At 39.2% G+C, this 22,543-nt stretch overlaps 1 protein-coding gene across 1 annotated transcript in view; it reads left to right on the top strand.

The window, feature by feature from the left end:
- Positions 1–22,543, top strand: part of LOC130929698 (potassium/sodium hyperpolarization-activated cyclic nucleotide-gated channel 2-like) — a 101,718-nt gene that overhangs the window by 17,279 nt on the left and 61,896 nt on the right. The window contains exon 3 of the mRNA XM_057857095.1: positions 16,139–16,300. Coding sequence (XP_057713078.1) covers positions 16,139–16,300 — 162 coding nt within the window. The remainder of the gene's footprint in view (positions 1–16,138; positions 16,301–22,543) is intronic.

Here is a 22,543-nt window from a genome sequence, read left to right as displayed (position 1 = left end):
ATGCGACAATGCGTGAGTGGGTCGTCCAGCGCATGCGTTAATTGCGTTAAATATTTTAACTTGATAAATTTGTAAAAAAAAAAATTAATTACCGCCGTTAACGGGATAAATTTGATAACCCTACCTTAAGCCTAAACTAAAGACTCTGGATGAGTGTAACATATTATGTCTGTAATGTTAAATACAATTAGAAAACGATTTAATTAAAAAATATTTATATATTTAAAAAAAGGCATGTCCGATATTTTTTTGCCGATTCCGATACTTTGAAAATGACGTGATCAGACCCGATGCCGATCGATCGGGACATCTCTAGTAAATATCTAAAAAAAACGATAGCAGCACAAACAAAACCTTGTTCAGCATAAACAAACGTAGCACAAACCTTTGACATCCTTTTGATACACTGTAAATTTGCGTCTGATGGGGGGCCAACTTAACAGAGGTCAGAGCTGGCTGGATATTAATGTTCTGACTTCTCCTGCATAATATCAGCAGGATGTCTGAGGCTTAACAAACTTTGCATTCTAATTACTGTTATTGTCACACAACCCCCACCGCCGTTCACGGCGCCCACCTGCCTGTATCTCACTGTCTGACCTGGAAGTCCCACAGGCAGCATCAGGCAGTCTAATAAGCAGCCTATTATCAGGGCAAACACAGTTAATCAATTAACGCAGCGCTGAAAGAGCAGGTTTGCTGAAATGGGAATACTGTGGAACAGTAACACTGTGGTCGGCCGCCGCGATGACGTAAAGCGCAAACTCCTAAGATGAAACGCCTCAAAACTGGCACAAGTTGAGGAGAAGTTTGTTTTGTGATGTCAACTAGGGGTGTGACAAAATATCGACATGGTGAGTGGTTGGTATTAAAAAGTATCTGAACCTTTTGGAATTTCTTACATTTCTGCATCAAATCACCATCAAAGTGATCCCAGCCAAGACCAAAGAGGTTTCGAAGGACACCAGAGACAAAATTGTAGACCTGCACCAAGCTGGGAAGACTGAATCTGCAATAGGTAAAACGCTTGGTGTAAAGAAATCAACTGTGGGAGCAATTATTGCAAAATGGAAGACATACAAGACCACTGATAATCTCCCTCAATCTGGGGCTCCATGCAAGATCTCACCCCGTGGCATCAAAATGATAACAAGAACGGTGAGCAAAAATCCCAGAACCAAACGGGGGGACCTAGTGAATGACCTACAGAGAGCTGGGACCACAGTAACAAAGGCTACTATCAGCAGTGTTGGGCACGTTACTTTAAAAAAGTAATTAGTTACATTACTCACTACTTCTTCCAAAAAGTAACTGAGTTAGTAACTGAATTAATCTATAGTAAAGTAAGTAGTTACCGGGGAAAGTAACTATTTCCGTTACTTTAAATAGAACTTGTTGTATGTCAAAGAATTTGAAATTTTCTGAGCAGTATTTGAGTCAGTGGAATAGAGAAGAACAGACAGTTGTTAGGTGCTTCAGCAGATTTGAACTGCTTACCACAGATGTCGACAAAAGCTTTGCCCCGGGACTTAAATTACACATTACATGCAGGTTCTTTCCTTTAGTTTCGACAAACTTGAAATAGTGTCTATATCTCCTCCTCTTAAAGGACTATTTTTCTTCTGAATGCTCTGCCATCCCGACCCTGTGCATCTGTTTTGCGTGTGTGTGTTTTCCGCACGCGCTGTTCCGGTTTGCTTGTGAAATCACCGGCTCTGATTGGCTTACCACGACACATGACTCTAACCCTCAGCCAACCATAATCACTTCCATCGCATCTCTCGAGGGGCTGCATTCAGGTAGGCTCGTTTCCCGACAAATTCACGTCACCTTCAAAGCGTCTGCCGTCCTCAAGATGGAAGCAGAATTATTGCTGGCTGACAGTGGGAGATGGGAACGAGGCTAGCATCAGGTGTAGCAAACACAGAAACGTGACCAAACTTTGGAAAGCATTGTCTAATTGAATGAGCAGGGACATACAGCTTGGAGTCAGAAGTACATGCGCTATTCTCGAACCTGAACGCACCCCAAGTCTTGGATGACAAATCAACAGAGCAGAGAGTCGAATCGACACATCTCGTATTTTCTTCATTTTATTCAGAGTAAGTAACGCACCGCTTTTGACCGTCAGTAACGGTAACGATGTTGTAACGGCGGAAAAAGTAATGAGTTAGATTACCCCATTACTGAAAAAATAACGGCGTTACATAACGCCGTTATTTATAACAGCGTTACTCCCAACACTGACTATCAGTAACACAATGCGCCGCCAGGGACTCAAATCCTGGACTGCCAGACGTGTCCCCCTGCTGAAGAAAGTACACGTCCAGGCCCGTCTGCGGTTCACTAGAGATCATTTGGATGATCCAGAAGAGGACTGGGAGATTGCGTTATGGTCAGCTGAAACCAAAATAGAACTTTTTCGTAGAAACACAGGTTCTTGTGTTTGGAGGAGAAAGAACACTGAATTGCATCCGAAGAACACCATACCCACTGTGAAGCGTGGGGGTGGAAACATCATGCTTTGGGGCTGTTTTTCTGCAAAGGGACCAGGACGACTGATCTGTGTAAAGGAAAGAATGAATGGAGCCATGTATCGAGAGATTTTGAGTGAAAATCTCCGTCCATCAGCAAGGGCATTGAAGATGAGACGTGGCTGGGTCTTTCAGCATGACAATGATCCCAAACACACAGCCCGGGCAACAAAGGAGTGGCTTCGTAAGAAGCATTTCAAGGTCCTGGAGTGGCCTAGCCACTCTCCAGATCTCAACCCCTGTGGTGGCCACCACTACCACCACAATTAAGTGTTTCAAGATTTAGTTAATTATTTATGTGATATTTTTTTGGACATGTATTTTCTAATAGGTGCACACTTCAGTTAATATTTGTCTGAATGCTTATTAGATTTAATTTGCCAATTAGAGGTAACGACCACAGCTGTGTAAGATCTGGCACCTACCATTCTGAAGGGGGGTTATTTAAGTTGATTTAGTTATGATTGTTTGGAGTAAAGTTTTCACTGTTTGTTTAAATGCACATTAGTTATTGTTTGAATATATGTATATTTTTCATCTGTTGTTGTCTAGTAAGTTGAGAATGTTTGGTTGATTTGTCATATCTCCTTCAGGTGGTCGTTAGTAGAGTCCGCCCTGATTTAAACAGCCACAGCGATGTGTCTGGAGGTCAGGTCGGTTTTTGGTTGAAGACTTTTGTTATGTTGGCTTCTTTTATGTTGGGCCCAAGGTTTGTGTTACACTGTTTGTTTTGTGACTTTATTAAATTGAATTTTGCCTAAGTTGAAACACCAGTGTCCACGTGTATGTTTGGTCCACTACAACCCCATAGAAAATCTGTGGAGGGAGTTGAAAGTCCGTGTTGCCCAACGACAGCCCCAAAACATCACTGCTCTAGAGGAGATCTGCATGGAGGAATGGGGCAAAATACCAGCAACAGTGTGTGAAAAGCTTGTGAAGTTACAGAAAACATTTGGGCTCCGTTATTGCCAACAAAGGGTCAATAATAAAGTATTGAGATGAACTTTTGGTATTGACCAAATACTTATTTTCCCACCATGATTTTTCAGTCTCAAATATTTTTTCGCATTCAAAAACTTTTTGCTATGATTGAAATTTTTCATTTTTTGGTTGAAGTGATTTTTCTTTTTGAAAATCTTTTTTTTTTTTTTTTTTTGAAGCAACTTATTTTTTGATTGAATGATAAAGAGAAAAAAAGTCATAGACAAAATGTGGCACAAACACAAATCAACATTACTTCAATCAAAAAGTTGCTTCAATCAAAAAAAAAAAAAAAAAAAAAAAAAAACGACTTCAATCAAAAAAATAAAAATTAATCAAAGAAAAGTAGCTTTCACATGTATCCTTTTGTTTTTTTTTTTTTTTTTTTAGTTTTTTTGAGTTTCTAATTTATTTTTGTATTCAAACACTTTTTTTTTCATTGAAGCGATTGTTTTTGGTTGAAAATATATATTTTGATTGAAGCAACTTTTTCTTTGATTGAAAATATTATTTTCTGATTGAAGCAACTTTTTGGGGATTGAATGATTTAGACACAAATGTCCTAATCATAATATGGCTCAAACACAAAAATAATTGCTTCCGTCAAAGTAATGTTTTTCAATGAAAATTTAAGTGTTCAAATGCAAATTTTTAAATCTCAAATATTTTTTCGCATTCAAAAACTTTTTGCTATGATTGAAATTTTTCATTTTTTGGATTGAAGTGATTTTTCTTTTTAAAAATCTTTTAAAAAATATATTTTTTGAAGCAACTTATTTTTTGATTGAATAATAAAAAGAAAAAAGTCCTAGCCAAAATGTGGCACAAACACAAATCAACATTACTTCAATCAAAAAGTTGCTTAAAAAAAAAAAAAAAAACGACTTCAATCGAAAAAAAATAAAAATAAATAAAAATGAAAATTAGTCAAAGAAAAGTAGCTTTCACATGCATTTTTTTTTTTTTTTTTTTTTTTTAGTTTTTTGAGTTTCAAATTTATTTTTGCATTCAAGCACATTTTTTTTTTTTTATTGAAGAGACTTTTTTGGTTGAAAATATGTATTTTGATTGAAGAAACTTTTTCTTTGATTGAAATTTTTTTTTTTTCTGATTGAAACAACTTTTTTGGGGATTGAATGATTTAGACACAAATGTCCTATCCAAACACAAAAAGGATTGCTTCCGTCAAAGAAATCCTTTTCAATGAAAATGTAAGTGTTCAAATGCAAATTTTTAAATCTCAAATATTTTTTCGCATTCAAAAACTTTTTGCTATGATTGAATTTTTTCATTTTTTGGATTGAAGTGATTTTTCTTTTTGAAAATCTTTTTTTTTTTTTTTTTTGAAGCAACTTATTTTTTGATTGAATAATAAAGAGACAAAAGTCCTTGCCAAAATGTGGCCCAAACACAAATCAAAGTTGCTTGAATCAAAAAAAAAAAAAAGCGACTTCAATTAAAAAAAAAAAATAATAAAATAAATAAAAATGAATCAAAGAAAAATAGCTTTCACATGCATCTTTTTTTTCCTGCATTTATTCGCATTCAAAAACTTTTTTCTATGATTGAATTTTTTCTTTTTTTGATCGAAGAGATTTTTCTTTTGACAATATATATTTTTTGTTTGAAGCAACTTATTTTTTGATTGAATAATAACGACGCAAAACAACATTACTTCAATCAAAAAAGTTGCTTCGACCCAAACAAAAATTTACTTCAATTAAAAAAAAAAAAAAAAAAAAAAAAAAAAAAAAAACTTTAAAATGCATTTTTTTGAGTTTCAAATTTATTTTTGCATTTAAACTCTTTTTTTTCTTTTTCTTTGATGGAAGCGACTTTTTTTAGTTGAAAATATATATTTTGATTGAAGCAACTTTTTTTTTTTTTTAAATTGAAGCAACTTTTTTTGATTGAATAATAAAGACACAAATCTACCTCCATATGGCTCCGCCCAGGGGATACAATTTTTGACTGGGGTAACTACATTAGCACGACACTGGTGGGCATACCAAATTCAATGGATGACGATCTTGGCGAAAAGTACTGCCTAAGCTGCCTGATTTAGAATTCCCCTCGAGCATGATGGGAGACAAAAAATGCTCATTGTCAATTTAGTACTATAAATATTCTTGTAAGTTAATTTTATTGCTGACACTGTGTTTTGGGGTCATCAACATGTTGTGCACCCCCCCTGCCCCAAAGGTCAAACTCCTGGTGGCCTAAAAGTGTCATTGCATGTAATTGACTTTCCTATATATATAAAAAAGTTGTAAAGCAAAAAAAACTGCAACAAAAATTAAAGAAAAAAACCCAACAAATTTTTATAATGGGTCAAAATTATTTTTTTGAGCACCTTGGACAGTCATTTGCTTTGCATATAATTTAATATCTATCTATCTATCTATCTATCTATCTATCTATCTATCTATCTATCTATCTATCTATCTATCTATCTATCTATCTATCTATCTATCTATCTATCTATCTATCTATCTATCTATCTATCTATCTATCTATCTATCTATCTATCTATCTATCTATCTATCTATCTATCTATCTATCTATATCTATCTTTACATAAATATTAGAAAAAAATATTTTTCAAAACATGTTTTTTTAATTGAAAATATTTTTGTTTTGATTGAAGCAACTTTTTGGGGGTTAGTTTTTAATCTCAAATATTTCTTCGCATTCAAAAACTTTTTTCTATGATTGAAATTTTTCTTTTTTTTTTTGATTGAAGAGATTTTTCTTTTTGAAAATCTGTATTTTTTTGAAGCAACTTATTTTTGATTGAATAATAAAGAGAAAAATGTCCTAGCCAAAATGTGGCCCAAACACAAATCAACATTACTTCAATCAAACAAACAAAAACAAAAAAAAAACAAATTAATCAAAGAAAAATAGCTTTCACATGCATTTTTTTTGTTTTTGTTTTTTGTTAAATTAATTTTTTGCATTCAAAAACATTTTTTTGATTGAAGCGACTCTTTTGGTTGAAAATATATACTTTGATTGAAGCAACTTTTTTACTGAAGCAACTTTTTTGGGGGATAGATTAATAAAGACACAAATCTACCTCCATATGGCTCCGCCCAGGGGATACAATTTTTGACCGGGGTAACTACATTAGCACGACACTGGCGGGCATACCAAATTCAATGGATGACGATCTTGGCGAAAAGTATTGCCTAAGCAGCCTGATTTAGAATTCCTCTCAAGCATGATGGGAAACAAAAAAACGCTCATTCTCAACTTATTATTTTAAATATTCTTGTAAGTTCATTTTATTGCTGACACTGCGTTTTGGGGTCATCAACATGTTGTCCCCCCCTGCCCCAAAAGTCAAACTCCGCCTGAGCAGCAGCCGGATTCCAAGGAGGGACGGTCCGGCAATGTCATGACTCCCTTCGACTTTGCGTTTATGCCGCTATTGGCAGCGCGGCGTTGGCATTTTGCAGTGCGGCGGGCCTCCGCTGCTCACTTGACCTTTGGATAATTGGATTTTTGAAGATATGATGTGATACGCACACACGCGCAGAGTGATGCATGATGGGAAGTGATACTTGGCATGCATGGAGAATGAGAGTGGAGATGAGGGGTTGAGTGAGTGTCATCTCCCCTCCCCATCATGGGAGTCGCAACACTTATTTCATTTGGGACCTTGTAAATTTGCCCACATGCTGTAGTTTTGCACTCGTGGATCAAAATAAACAGACAAATATGTAAAGGTTAAATTGTTATTTAGGAAGTCGAGCACATGTAAGAAGCCTAGCCTCATTCCTCTTCATTGGAAAGTATCACTTCTCCCTCAGCTGCGCTGACCTATTTTCTTATTCCTCTGTTGCATGAGGTGCGTGTCAGCTGTAGTCTCACCAAATTGATTTAGACTGTTTGTTAAATTCCAGCGACTGTAAAACATTATGTAGTTCCCTCGCGATATCGCGGTCAATAATTTGCGGCCCCAACTTTGTCAATATATAAACATTAAGGCACTGGGTAGTCATCAGTGAGCATTGTTTACATCATATTCGTGTTGCACATTTATGCCGTGAGGTGACGTGTTCATTTAGCATCTTTGGGATGTAAGTCCAATTGAGTGTAAAGTGCTTAGTTGCCGCCCAGTTCGGGTTATGCGCGCGCATTCGCGCCCCACTTTTGTGTCTACTGAACTGTGCAATTCATTTGTGTGTTGTTGATTCTTATGCAGTCAATTTGCATTGTTTTACATTAGCACTGATATGCTGTTAACCAGCGCCTTATTTGTAAATCATAAGGTGCTGGAACGCAAAGTACATATGACAGCGCAGGGATGACAAGACGGGCACAGGTCCCGGAACATACGCAGAAAATGGTGCTGAAAACAACACGCAAATGCCCACTTGCCATGCTGTGGGACTTACAAGTCTCAATTTCAGATAATATCCATGGTATACATGTTATGACATCAATTTACAATTACCTTAATTTCCCGAATATAACGTGCACTTTTTCTCCCCCAAAATCAACTTGTAAAATCGTGGTGCGCATTATAAACAGGTACATGGATGGAGACAGAAATATATATATATTACATATATATACAGTATAAACCGATTTTTTTTTTTTTTATTGACACGGCCACGTTGTGTTGAAGAAACATTTGCGGCGACCCGTTGCCGACCATAAGGGTACGTGACGTCACCATTTTATTTCAGTAATACTTCACTAATCGGCCAAATGATTTCGTCTGTGTTAAATTCTACTTTTTTCACTCTTCATAAAGCACAGAATTTAGTTTCTTGAACTCATTTGAGTCAACGTTTATTGCAGCTCCGCAACTCGGACCATAACAAACGTAAGCACACAGACTTCCTGTGTCCGTCAACTATATCTGTCCCTCGAGAAAATAAAACCCAAATAACAATAGTTCCTATTGTTACTGTCGTGTTGACAACGATGTGCTCTCACGGATTTCCGACTTACGTTCTCACGTTCATTTTACCTTATCAATCCATGGAAGAAACATTTATTCATCATGATGAAACGAGCAAGTTATACAGCAGCCTTTAAAAGAAAAGTCACATCTGTTTTGTTTTCTCCTAGATTCTGGTAAGTTGGAGAAGTTGTCAAATCATATTATTAACGTAAATATTGTCAGTTTATGGTAATGTTTTGAACTACCAATGTGCTATGCTTGTGCTGTGTTTCACCAGTCAGTAAAATTACATTTCTGTATCTGTACACGAGCTCTGTTTTCTTGTATTCTACAATTTATTGGTGCTAAAATTAGGGTGCGCGTTATAAACGGGTACAATAATTTCCCCTAGATTTTACAAGTAAATTTGGGGTGCGCATTATACACGGGTGCGCCTTATATTCTGGAAATTACGGTATTTAGGCTATACTTTGCACAGAATGGGCAATTGCCCACATAACCATAAGCCATCTCCCCAGTGCCTTTGCCTGATTAGCAGCCCCATATCCTCAAGGACTGAGGGAATTTTGATGTTTTCTTCAGGCAGTCATCTTCGTAAATCTCACTGGAACAGAACCAAAGCAAAGTTCCAGTACCATCACCTTGTCAAGAGTCAAGAATCTTCATTGGACAAGGTGTCAAGAGTCAAGAATCTGCATTGCCCTCTTCGTGTGCCCGGCATTCTGTCAAATTTTCCAACCCATCAGAAATTGCAACTTTGTGTTAAAATGGCCACGAATACAGCGATTACAAAGTAAATACTACAAACTTTCTTTAAATAAAGGACTATTTACTTACGTTTGATCATGGACGGACATGCCAAAGAGTTCTCTTCAGACACATCCTGCCATGTTAGCTGCCTAACAACTCCACGCCGCTCTCTGTTTACGTCTTCGCCATGTAGTAAAGCATTATTTTACGCCATATTTGTGTTAACCATATGACAGCTACGCGCTTCTCCGACGTTGGCCGGTTTGTCCGGCGGTACTCTCCAGCTGCTTCCCCGGTGAGTTCTCCTGTCCGCAGCAGGGGAACAAGTTGTAACTTGCTCACCGTCAGGCGGGTTGTTGATCAGCGAAGACAATCGACAACCCCGCCGCCGTGTGGCATGGTCCGGGCTAGTTTTGTGTGATTTTTCGCTTTGAAAAGCGAAAATAAGACTTTGAGACGTCACTCGGTTTGGGTTAGCATGTCGGTTAACTGTCATTCCTCTTGGTTTGTTTGCATTCTCCGAACCTGGGGCAGGGAAATAACAAAAGCCTGTCTAACTACGGTGGCATAAAATATCGTTCAGGAGGTGCAACAGTAAAGGTGAAGTTGAGAGTTTTGACCATTATGGAGTAATTTTGCCATGTCCTACTGAATAAATGCATTTTTATTATTTCATATTCCATTTAGCACAAGACTGTTATTTGTCATGACCATATAAGCCCTATAATGGTAGGCGTGGCTAAACGGCGAATTAAAAGACACATTTTTTGTCATTTGCGCTCTGCCAAATTGTCGTACAGTGGGGCAAATAAGTATTTAGTCAACCACTAATTGTGCAAGTTCTCCCACTTGAAATGTTATAGAGGCCTGTAATTGTCAACATGGTGAAACCTCAACCATGAGAGACAGAATGTGGAAAAAAAAAACAGAAAATCACATTGTTTGATTTTTAAAGAATTTATTTGCAAATCATGGTGGAAAATAAGTATTGGTCAATACCAAAAGTTCATCTCAAAACTTTGTTATGTACCCTTTGTTGGCGATAACGGAGGCCAAACGTTTTCTGTAACTCTTCACAAGCTTTTCACACACTGTTGCTGGTATTTTGGCCCATTCCTCCATGCAGATCTCCTCTAGAGCAGTGATGTTTTGGGGCTGTCGTTGGGCAGCACGGACTTTCAACTCCCTCCAAAGATTTTCTATGGGGTTGAGATCTGGAAACTGGCTTGGCCACTCCAGGACCTTAAAATGCTTCTAACGAAGCCACTCCTTTGTTGCCCTGGCTGTGTGTTTTGGATCATTGTCATGCTGAAAGACCCCGCCACGTCTCATCTTCAATGCCCTTGCTGATGGAAGGAGATTTTTACTCAAAATCTCTCGATACATGGCCCCATTCATTCTTTCCTTTACACCAGGGGTGTCCAATCTTTTTGCAAAGGGGGCCAGATTTAGTGTGGTAAAAATTGGGCTTACGTCCTTTAAGTAGAACGATATATTTAAGCAAATTTTAGCAAGCCATTCTGTGTGTCACATTTGCTTTATTATTATTTTTAATGAATAATTTCAACAATCTCGCAACTACCTTTTGTGGCGTTCTCCTTTGACTTTTGGGCTCTTGTGAAATACTGCTGCTGTAAAATTAAACTAGCTTCAAGTTGCTTCAATTTCTCGCTACGCATCTTCCCTGTAATCTTCTTGTACACGTCAGCGTGTCTTGTTTGGTAATATCTCCTCACGTTGAACTCTTTAAAAACAGCGACTGTCTCTTTGTAAATGAGGCAGACACAGTTGTTGCGTATTTTAGTGGAGAAATAGTCCAATTTCCACCTATCCTTGACGGGTCGGTCGTCGCAGTCAACTTTCACACGGGGTAATGTTGCTTAGAGTGCTGCTGCCTTTTAGTGGATAAAGGAGGAGCAGCATTTAAGGTGTAAGCTACTTCATATGCTGGTAGCAGTCCTGCTGACCAATTTATTAAGTCGGTATGCGGGCCAGACGTTATTGATTTTATGACAGAGGCTGGGGGCCGGATGAAATTTGATCATGGGCCCCATTTGGCCCCCGGGCCGGACTTTGGACATGTCTGTTTTACACAGACCAGTCGTCCTGGTCCCTTTGCAGAAAAACAGCCCCAAAGCATGATGTTTCCACCCCCATGCTTCACAGTGGGTATGGTGCAATTCAGTTTTCTTTTTCCTCCAAACACGAGAACCTGTCTTTCTACCAAAACGTTCTATTGTGGTTTCATCTGACCCTAACACATTCTCCCAGTCCTCTTCTGGATCATCCAAATGCTCTCTAGCGAACCGCAATCGGGCCTGGACGTTTACTGGCTTCAGCAGGGGGACACGTCTGGCAGTGCAGGATTTGAGTCCCTGGCGGCGCATTGTGTTACTGATAGTAGCCTTTGTTACTGTGGTCCCAGCTCTCTGTAGGTCATTCACTAGGTCCCCCCGTGTGGTTCTGGGATTTTTTGCTCACCGTTCTTGTTATCATTTTGACGCCACGGGGTGAGATCTTGCATGGAGCCCCAGATCGAGGGAGATTATCAGTGATCTTGTATGTCTTCCATTTTCTAATAATTGCTCCCACAGTTGATTTCTTTACACCAAGCGTTTTACCTATTGCAGATTTCGTCTTCCCAGCCTGGAGCAGGTCTACAATTTTGTCTCTGGTGTCCTTCGACAGTTCTTTTGTCTTGGCCATAGTGGAGTTTGGAGTGTGACTGACTGAGGTTGTGGACAGGTGTCTTTTATACCAATAATGAGTTAAAACATGTGCCATTAATACAGGTAACGAGTGGCGCCTCGTTAGACCTCGTTAGAAGAAGTTAGACCTCTTTGACAGCCAGAAATCTTGCTTGTTTTTAGGTGACCAAATACTTATTTTCCACTCTACTTTTGAAATAAATTCTTTAAAAATCAAACAATGTGATTTTCTGGTTTTTTTTCCCACATTCTGTCTCTCATGGTTGAGGTTTACTCATGTTGACAATTACAGGCCTCTCTAATCTTTTCAAGTAGGAGAACTTGCACAATTGGTGGTTGACTAAATACTTATTTGCCCTTCTGTACTTATTTTTCACCATGATTTGCAAATAAATTCTTTAAAAATAGAACAATGTGATTTTCTGTTTTTTTTTCCACATTCTGTCTCTCATGGTTGAGATTTACCCATGTTGACAATTACAGGCCTCTCTAATATTTTCAAGTGGGAGAACTTGCACAATTAGTGGTTGACTAAATACTTATTTGCCCCACTGTATATGGTCGAATCGTCTCAAAATATGATGCTAAATCACATAATAATTCTATTTAAGACTTTTTTTTATCCTGTCATACGCACTTTAAATAATCCCTAAACCCTTTAGAAGCCAACAGATTTTCACCTGTTGTGGTCCTATCTGAAAACGGGGGTTAACCGTTATAGACGTTGCCCAGGTGAGAGTTGAGCGGCCTTATTGTTTGATTGACATTTAAGATGACACAGACTATCAGTTGTTAAGAATCATGATGGTCCCTGTCCATCATGCGTTCGTACAGTGTCGATCCACACACGTGTGTCTGTGCCCGCAGGCTCGCGTGTGTGGCTGGACCCAAACGCGTGTGTGTTATGTGTCTCGCTTGCTTCCTGCTGTGTGCGACGCGGGACTGATGGGAGCTTGTCATTCCCACTCATTTATCAAACTCTGTGTAATCTGAAGGAGACAGTGGAGCCGAGCGGGTGTGCCGTTTTATGTGTGTGAAATTTGAATTCAAGGACCTGACAGCTATTTGCAGTGATAGTCAACTATGTATATACAGTCATGTGAAAAAATTTGGAAACCTCATTAAATATTCAGTTATTTATTAAGAAATGGTCACATATCAATGTGAGTTAATTGCAGGTAAACAACAAAAAACAACATTGCTTTTCTCTTTAAACCAAATATATCAACAAAAATGCATATTCTAAACGAGGAAAAAGTTAGGACACCCTACCACCTAATAGCTAGTGTTACCCCCTTTGCAGTGCTTAGCCCTTAAAGTGCCTGTGACACGAAAAAGCATGTTTATTTCATAATACACGCGGTATTTTATGCCCCTGAATGATATGGACCGCTTGGATGTGTGTGGAAGCGATCGCTATATTTATTTAGTTTTTTGAATCCCGCGCCATGAAAATGAGTGACTTCCGGCTTCGGTCTTGCATTGAGGAGGAGGGCGCTGTGACGTGTACGGTAGAAGACGTTCTCTTCACTATACAGTGTACTGTTGTGTATGAGGACGAAGGATTCAGCTGATTTTGCGGATTAATACTTTTATTTTTTGCATCACGCCAGCCAAACGGCTGCAGAAAAATCATTCTGTATGCGGGAGAGGCGTATGCGCCTTTTTGGAGTTTCAAAAGGTTCCCATTCACCGTGGATATTTACAGTGGGACCATTGGACTTACAAGGAAGTGAGTAAACATCTTGTTTTGTATTATGTCAAATACGAATACAGTGATTACAAAGTAAACACTATAAAATTCCTTTAAATAAAGGACTACTTACGTTTGATCATTGATAGGCATGTAAAAAGCTATCCTCATGCTCATTAGCAGTTAGCTGTTAGCGCGTTAGCTACACAACAACTCCAGCCACCCTCCTCCAGGGAACGAACTGTAAATTGCTCTCCGCCGGGCGGTTTGCCGATCCGCAAAGAAACTCGACAACCGGGTCGTCTCATGTCAAATAATCCAGGCTAGTTATGTGTGATTTTCCACTTCGAAGACTTTGAAACATCCCTCGGTTCGGGTTAGCATGTCGGCTAGCTGTCACTGCTTCTGGTCTGTTTACATTCTCCGAAGCCGGGGAAGGGAAATTACATATGTCCGATTTAGGTGTCATAAAATATCGTTCGGGAGGTGTGACAGTAAAGGTGAAGTCGACTGTTTTGACCATTATGGAGTAATTTTGCCATTTCGTCTTGAATAAATGGATTTTTATTGTTTTATATTCCATTTAGCACAAGATTGTTATTTGTCATGACCATGCCATTTATTTAGCAATTGGGGAAAGTACTTGGGTAAAAAGAATATCCTGTAAAAATATTGAAGTAAAGAGACAGAAACAATGACATTTTGCCGCTCTCTTCGTCGCGTTTTCCTCATTGTGAATAGTTCCCCCTCGACGGGCTGACTGGTCCTTCTCAAGCCATTTATATAGCTATTGGGGAAAAATACTTGGATAAAAAGAATATCCTGTAAAAATATTGGGAGTAGAGAGACTGAAACAATGACATTTTGCGGCTCTCTTCGTCGCGTTTTCCTCGTTCTGAACAATTCCCCCTCAATGGGCTGAATAGTAAAACCGATGAGCCTAGTCTACCGCTGACGTCATCCACCTGTTGGGGACGCTAAAGCCCTATAATGGTAGGCGTGGCTAACCGGCAGATTAAAAGACTAATTTCTCGTCATCTGCGCTTTGCTAAATTGTTGTATATAGTCGAATCGTCTCAAAATATGATTCTAATTTACATAATAATGCCATTTAAGACTTTTTTTCTGGTGTCATATGCTCTTTAAATACCTGAAACATGAAGCAATAATCAGAGAATCCCAAAATTTGAAAAAATAAGGTCCTAATTAGGGTTGTTCCGATCATGTTTTTTTGCTCCCTATCCGATCCCGATCGTTTTAGTTTGAGTATCTGCCGATCCCGATATTTCCCGGTCCGATTGCTTTTTTTTTTTCTCCCGATTCAATTCCAATCATTCCCGATAATTTTTCCCGATCATATACATTTTGGCAATGCATTGAGAAAAAAATGAATAAAACTCGAATATATACATTTAACATACAGTACATAAGTACTGTATTTGTTTATTATGACAATAAATCCTCAAGATGTCATTTACATTATTAACATTCTTTCTGTGAGAGGGATCCACGGATAGAAAGACTTGTGACTTTTGTATATTGTGACTAGATATTGCCATCTAGTGTATTTGGTGAGCTTTCAGTAAATGATACTGTAGCCATGCCCAAATGCATGATGGGAAGTGGAACCATGACTGTGCGTAGTGCTACCAATTGATACTGTATATCTTCTCTGCTTTGGGAAATAACATAAGGTGTTAAGAAAAAGATCAATTGCTACCTTGCTTCCCCTTATTGCTTCCCATGATATTTCTAATCGTAGGGAGAGGGATTGTAAGGCTTTAGCCAATTAAAAAAAGGCTCCAAAGGCTGCCAAAATTCACTCTACTCTACTCATTTTATGCTGCCTTTTATCTCTCTATAAAGATAAAACGGCGCCATTACAGATTGAGCGCGACAATGTGTGAGTGGGCCGTGTAACGCATGCATTAATTGCGTTAAATATTTTAACGTGATACATTTAAAAAAAAAATATTTACCACCGTTATCGGGATAAATTTGATAACCCTACCTTAAGCCTAAACTAAAGACTCTGGATGAGTGTCACATATTATGTCTGTTACGTTAAATACAATTAGAAAACGATTTAATAAAAAAAAAAAAAAAAAAAAAGAATAAAAGGCATGGCCGATATTTTTTGCCGATTCTGATACTTTGAAAATGACGTGATCGGACCCGATCGATCGGGATGCTGATCGGGATGCCGATTGATCGGGACATCTCTAATAAATACAATTACTTACCTTCTTTTTATGGCTGGGTTGAAACAAAAGCGGTTGCGCGACGTCTGTAAACGGGGGCTTCCAGGGTAAAAGGGACAAATTAAAAATAGTTCAGGGGCTTATTGCGTCATGAATCTGCTATGGCAACCTATAGACAGATTGTTCTAATAAACACAACAGTTCTTTTGGCTTAAAATACAGCAGTTTATTTTCAAGAGGGATGCAAGAGCAGAAACTGCTTTTTCAGCCTTGTCTGTGTTTTACGCCATATATAAAAAGTGGCACGTTAGCATGGATGCTTGTCTTAACTTGATGTTGCTGCTACGCTCCAGATCTTCCATATGACCTATGACCTGGCCAGCGCTGTGATGCGGATCATCAACCTGATTGGCATGATGCTGCTGCTGTGTCACTGGGACGGATGCCTACAGTTCCTGGTTCCCATGTTGCAAGATTTCCCCTCTGACTGCTGGGTGTCGCTCAACAAAATGGAGGTGAGGAGCATGGTTCAAACAAATCTAAATGCAATGCCCAGGGGCGGACGGGAGGTGCGGCGGCACCCGGGCCCAGGCCTTTAGGGCAGTGTTTTTCACCCGGTGTGCCATTTGAAATCATCAGGTGTGCCGCGTTTTTTTTTTTTTTTTCACGTCGTCGGGCAGAGTTGCAGTAGGAAGAAGGAGTAGGTAGAAAGTTCTAGGTCGTGTGCAGATGAGCAAGGTATTGCTCGTGTTGCGTTCAAAAACTGCTCAGATTTCTAGCCATCAGCAACCCTGCTGTCCGCAACAATGTGGACCCCAGCACGTCTACAGTGGCGCCACCAGGGGGCCGTGGCCACCCCTATAAACTGGTTGGCCACCCCGCTTGCCAATATATCGTTAGATTGTTGAAGCATCAGTTCTGCATTTCATCCCAAATGAATGCATTTATTTTGTTTTGTTAAATGTAGGGCTGTCAAATTTATCGCGTTAACGGGCGGTAATTTTAAAAAAATTAATCACGTGAAAATATTTATCGCAATTAACGCATTCGCGGTACGACTCATTCGCGCATTGCCGCAAACAGCCTACAATGGCGCCATTTTACTTATATACAGAGATAAGAGGCAGTGTCAAGTGGGTGGAGTAGATACAAGCATTCATTGGGGCCGTGCTTTTAACTGGCAAAAGCTTTGTCATCTCTCACACACCAACTATAAATATTGTGGGAAGCGACGTGAGGAAGAATGACAGGAGTTGATCTTTTTCTTTACACCCTGTAGTGTACCCAACGCAGAGAAGATATAGAATTTGCAGCCACCACACGCAGTCATGGTTGCACCAATTCCCATCATGCATTTGGGCAGAACAGTTAAGTCGCTACAGTATCATTTACTGAAAGCTCAACAAATACACTAGATGGCAATATTTAGTCACAATATACAAACTCACATTTATCCTTTAAGAATTACAAGTCTTTCTACCCGCGGATCCCTTTCACAGAAAGAATGTTAATAATGTTAATGCCATCTTGTGGATTTATTGTTATAATAAACAAATACAGTACTTATGTACAGTATGTTGAATGTATATATCCGTCTTATCTTTCCATTCCAACAATAATTTACAGAAAAATATGACATATTTTAGAGATGGTTTGAATTGTGATTAATTACGATTAATTAATTTTTAAGCTGTGATTAACTCGATTAAAAATTTTAATCGTTTGACAGCCCTAGTCAATGTACACCTTATGCCTAATACATACATAACACAATAAAACAGAATTGTTGTGGAACTCAAAATGTTGACTGGACAGTTATGGACTATGCACATGAAATCATTAGTAACATCAAATATTACACAATACACCAAAGTATATCAGTAGCCGTGTCCTTAAGTCTTTCTGATAGTTTTCCCCTGACCTTTTTACTGCAATAATATAATGAAAACCTGAAATTATGGCTTTTAGTTTTGGCCACCCCAAGATTTTAAGTGGCCCCATCTGGCCACCCTATGAAAAATTTCTGGAGGCGCCACTGCACGTCTACTGTGTATCATTTGATTAGACTCGTCAAGTGTCGATAAACACGAAAGTGTCCTTTCCATTTTATCCATAAGTGACGACCGTCAATCCTCCCCCTGTGTTTTCTTCCAACACATTGTCAAGGACAGCAAGGTGGCTGATTGCTAGAAAGCCAAGCAGTTCTTAAACGCAGCACCAACAGCGATCCAAACAGCTTCAAACTATGAAATATTTTGTTTGCCTTTGTGAAAACAGAGAAATGTAAATGAGAAACCCCTCAAATCCAGTTAGCTTGTTGCTGAACTTGTTGCTAATTCCACCTGTCTGCAAAGCTATTATCAGCGAAATGCTGATGCTGTTAAAGACATTTCTAAAGTCCTCCTGTCTGATAATTCTGAGCTTTTCAAGCCTAACTGCTATGAAAAAAAAAAATAAAAACAGAGAGACTAAGCGCTGTTGAAGAAGACTCCTGCCAGGATATCGGCTTTGTGTTCATCTAAACAGGATCAAATTTCACACTGAGTAAGTATTAATACTGAGAAATTATTTTTAATTAAATATACTGCTCAGAAAGTAAATTTGGAACATTTTTGGTTTGGGGTGTGCCGTGAGATTTTTTCCAATTTAACGTGACTCAGAAAAGGTTGAAAAACACAGCATTAGGGGGATGGTCAAAATGAATTTTGCGATGATGCATGGAGCTATAGTGTTTACGTAACTGTTAAAATATAGCCTTCACTTTTCGGCAGCACCCGAACCTTGACGGGCAGTGGTCCCCAACCTTTTTTGCACCATGGACCAGTGTGATGTGTGCCTTGTGTGGCTTGACCACGGAATTAGAAAACGGGGCTCACTTCAGACAGCAATCAGACAACAATAACATAGGGATTGTGTAAAAGGGTTAATTGAACACACACACACAAAAAAACACGCAATCGCAAAAAGGGAGACACAAAAAGAGTCCCTGACAGTAGGTAGGGATAAAAAATTTTTAAAAACCCAGAGGGAAAACCGCGGTGAGAGACAGACTTTCGAAAAAAACAAAACAAGGCAATGCTGCAACTAGCAAGGAAGGGATATACAAACTGTTAAATAGCAGCAAGTCAATATCCTGGCAAGCCGTCTAGGATCGGTTTAAAAACACTGCTGATGAGCTGGAATCAGATTGCAGGTACGATGTCAGGAACTCATCCCACAGCTCTGTAACAAAATAATCGGAGCAGAAGCAGAATGTGACAAAATCATGCTAGTCATCATGCTAGCTTCGCTTGCTAGCTAGCACAGCTATTCTCCCAGTCCAGCCCAAATCACCAAATGCAGACATAATCACCTATATTTTCAGGATCAATAGCAATATTTAACATATTATGTAAGTTTTTGCCCAATATAGCAACTTAAATTTTTTTCAAGTTTTCATCACCTAATAAATTACTCAATTTTCACATCAGACACTTAATACTTGAGGAAAGCATGCAGAATCTTCTTAATTTTACTCAACAAAAGCAAAATTTGCATTTTTCTATACACAATCACAACTTATTTAGGTTGAATTCCGCTATTGTGTAGCGATACAAAATCCGACGTGGCGGCGGTCACAAAACAAAGAGCTTTTTACATTGAAAATTCTTGTAAATGAATGCTTAAATCGCCGAATTTCTACAGATATGAACGTAAAACTGTCTAGATTCTTGGTTAAAAGCAAAAAAACGGGCAGTTATCGTTCATTTTATTCAAATATTTCAAGCAAAAGTTATGGGATTGCGTAATCCAACATGGCCGCCCTCCCGAAACAAAGAGCTTTATAAGTTCAAAATTCTTGTAAATAAATAATTAAATCGCGGAATTTCTACAGATATGAATGTCTCTAGACTCTTGGTTTAAAGCATAAAAACGGGCAGTTATCATTCATTTTATGTAAATATTTCAAGCTTAAGTTAGGCTAATTTTTCATTTTCATTTCATTGTATTCACAACGTTTCAAAGTGCATGCATGGTGCTATTTAATATAATAATTACCTAGAATCCTCGACCAAATCACTCTTGAGACACTCCTGCCTGCTTGTATGCAGTCGAAAATTTGTCCTATTTCCACTTAAATCCGGCGTTAGAACGCAGCATGTGTTTGAGTTTACCACAGTGAAAGCCAACTCAACTTCTGCCTGGGTCCGGCCCCCTATGGGAAGGCCTGGGGCAATGTCTGTGGAGGCTGTCTTGTCAACTGATGGTGGAGTCTATGAGTTAATATCTCGGCAAGCTGCCTAGGATTGGTTTAAAGACGCTGCTGATGAGCTGGAATCGGATGCAGGTGAGATGTCAGGAACTCATCCCACAGTTCTGTAACAAAACAATCTGACCACCAGCTAGGATTGCCACCTTTTAGAAATAAGAAATATGGGACGCCCCCCTCGCGCCCAAAGCTGTACAGTCAGAGAAAAAAAAAGAGACATCCCCAAAACTCCTAAAATGCATAGAAATGTACAGTGCCTTGCAAAAGTATTCGGCCCCCTTGAACCTTGCAACCTTTCGCCACACTTCAGGCTTCAAACATAAAGATATACAATTTTAATTTTTTGTCAAGAATCAACAACAAGTGACAATCGTGAAGTGGAACAAAATTTATTGGATCATTTCAACTTTTTTAACAAATAAAAAACTGAAAAGTGGGGCGTGCAATATTATTCGGCCCCCTTGCGTTAATACTTTGTAGCGCCACCTTTTGCTCCAATTACAGCCGCACAAGTCGCTTGGGGTATGTTTCTATCAGTTTTGCACATCGAGAGACTGACATTCTTGCCCATTCTTCCTTGCAAAACAGCTCGAGCTCAGTGAGGTTGGATGGAGAGTGTTTGTGAACAGCAGTCTTCAGCTCTTTCCATAATTCTCGATTGGATTCAGGTCTGGACTTTGACTTAGCCATTCTAACACCTGGATAGGTTTATTTTTGAACCATTCCATTGTAGATTTGGCTTTATGTTTTGGATCATTGTCCTGTTGGAAGATAAATCTCCGTCCCAGTCTCAGGTCTTGTGCAGATACCAACAGGTTTTCTTCCAGAATGTTCCTGTATTTGGCTGCATCCATCTTCCCGTCAATTTTAACCATCTTCCCTCTCCCTGCTTAAGAAAAGCAGGCCCAAACCATGATGCTGCCACCACCATGTTTGAGAGTGGGGATGGTGTGTTCAGGGTGATGAGCTGTGTTGCTTTTACGCCAAACATATCGTTTTGCATTGTGGCCAATAAGTTCAATTTTGGTTTCATCTGACCAGAGCACCTTCTTCCACATGTTTGGTGTGTCTCCCAGGTGGCTTGTGGCAAACTTTAAACGAGACTTTTTATGGATATCTTTGAGAAATGGCTTTCTTCTTGCCACTCTTCCATAAAGGCCAGATTTGTGCAGTGTACGACTGATTGTTGTCCTATGGACAGACTCTCCCACCTCAGCTGTAGATCTCTGCAGTTCATCCAGAGTGATCATGGGCCTCTTGGCTGCATCTCTGATCAGTTTTCTCCTTGTTTGAGAAGAAAGTTTGGAAGGACGGCCGGGTCTTGGTAGATTTGCAGTGGTCTGATGCTCCTTCCATTTCAATATGATGGCTTGCACAGTGCTCCTTGATATGTTTAAAGCTTGGAAAATCTTTTTGTATCCAAATCCGGCTTTAAACTTCTCCACAACAGTATCTCGGACCTGCCTGGTGTGTTCCTTGGTTTTCATAATGCTCTCTGCACTTTAAACAGAACCCTGAGACTATCACAGAGCAGGTGCATTTATACGGAGACTTGATTACACACAGGTGGATTCTATTTATCATCATCGGTCATTTAGGACAACATTGGATCATTCAGAGATCCTCACTGAACTTCTGGAGTGAGTTTGCTGCACTGAAAGTAAAGGGGCCGAATAATATTGCACGCCCCACTTTTCAGTTTTTTATTTGTTAAAAAAGTTTAAATTATCCAATAAATGTTGTTCCACTTCTTGATGGTGTCCCACTTGTTGTTGATTCTTGACAAAAAAATTAAATTTCATATCTTTATGTTTGAAGCCTGAAATGTGGCGAAAGGTTGTAAGATTCAAGGGGGCCGAATACTTTTGCAAGGCACTGTAGTTGTTGTTGTGTTCGCTAGGTTAAGCGTGTTTAAATTGTGCGTCATCTATGATCTTGTCCGAAAGGGTTAATCCACTGTCAATCGGGAAAGGGGTGTGGATGTGCATATAAGCGGGTCGGCGTCGCGGTAATTCACGGTCACGTTGCCGTAAGAGACACACACCGCCGGTGAGTTTGTGCACATTTATTTGTATTTGTATTATGTATTTCCACCTTCACGCTTCAAGCGTTGCATTGCATTTGTACGGTTCGGCGTTTCTTTCACGGTGATCGCTTGATAGCCTTCTAGTTTGTGTCTTATGATAGCCGCTGACAGGTAACAACGAGCGTGTTGGCATTGAGTCAATCTCGCAGCGAATCAGAGAGCAGCTCAAGTCACGCAGTGAATCATGGGAAATGTAGTCTCGGGACAACACTGAAGTGGTGCTTTGTAATCTGTTCGCTTGTGTGAAAAAAACTACATTTCCTCACGCCATTAGACGCCACTTCCTGCCGAGAGCCCCAAGCTGTGTTTGTACTCTTAGCTCCATGTGTTAATAAAGAAACAAAGTTGTAAGCACGTCGTGTGTTTGATACCTTTGTCAACAAAAAGCTCGTAACAAGACACTATGCACGATCCGTTTAAGAG

The sequence above is a fragment of the Corythoichthys intestinalis genome, chromosome 14 (assembly GCF_030265065.1).
Source record: "Corythoichthys intestinalis isolate RoL2023-P3 chromosome 14, ASM3026506v1, whole genome shotgun sequence".
NCBI lineage: Eukaryota > Metazoa > Chordata > Actinopteri > Syngnathiformes > Syngnathidae > Corythoichthys > Corythoichthys intestinalis.
This window is presented reverse-complemented; position numbering and strand designations above follow the sequence as displayed.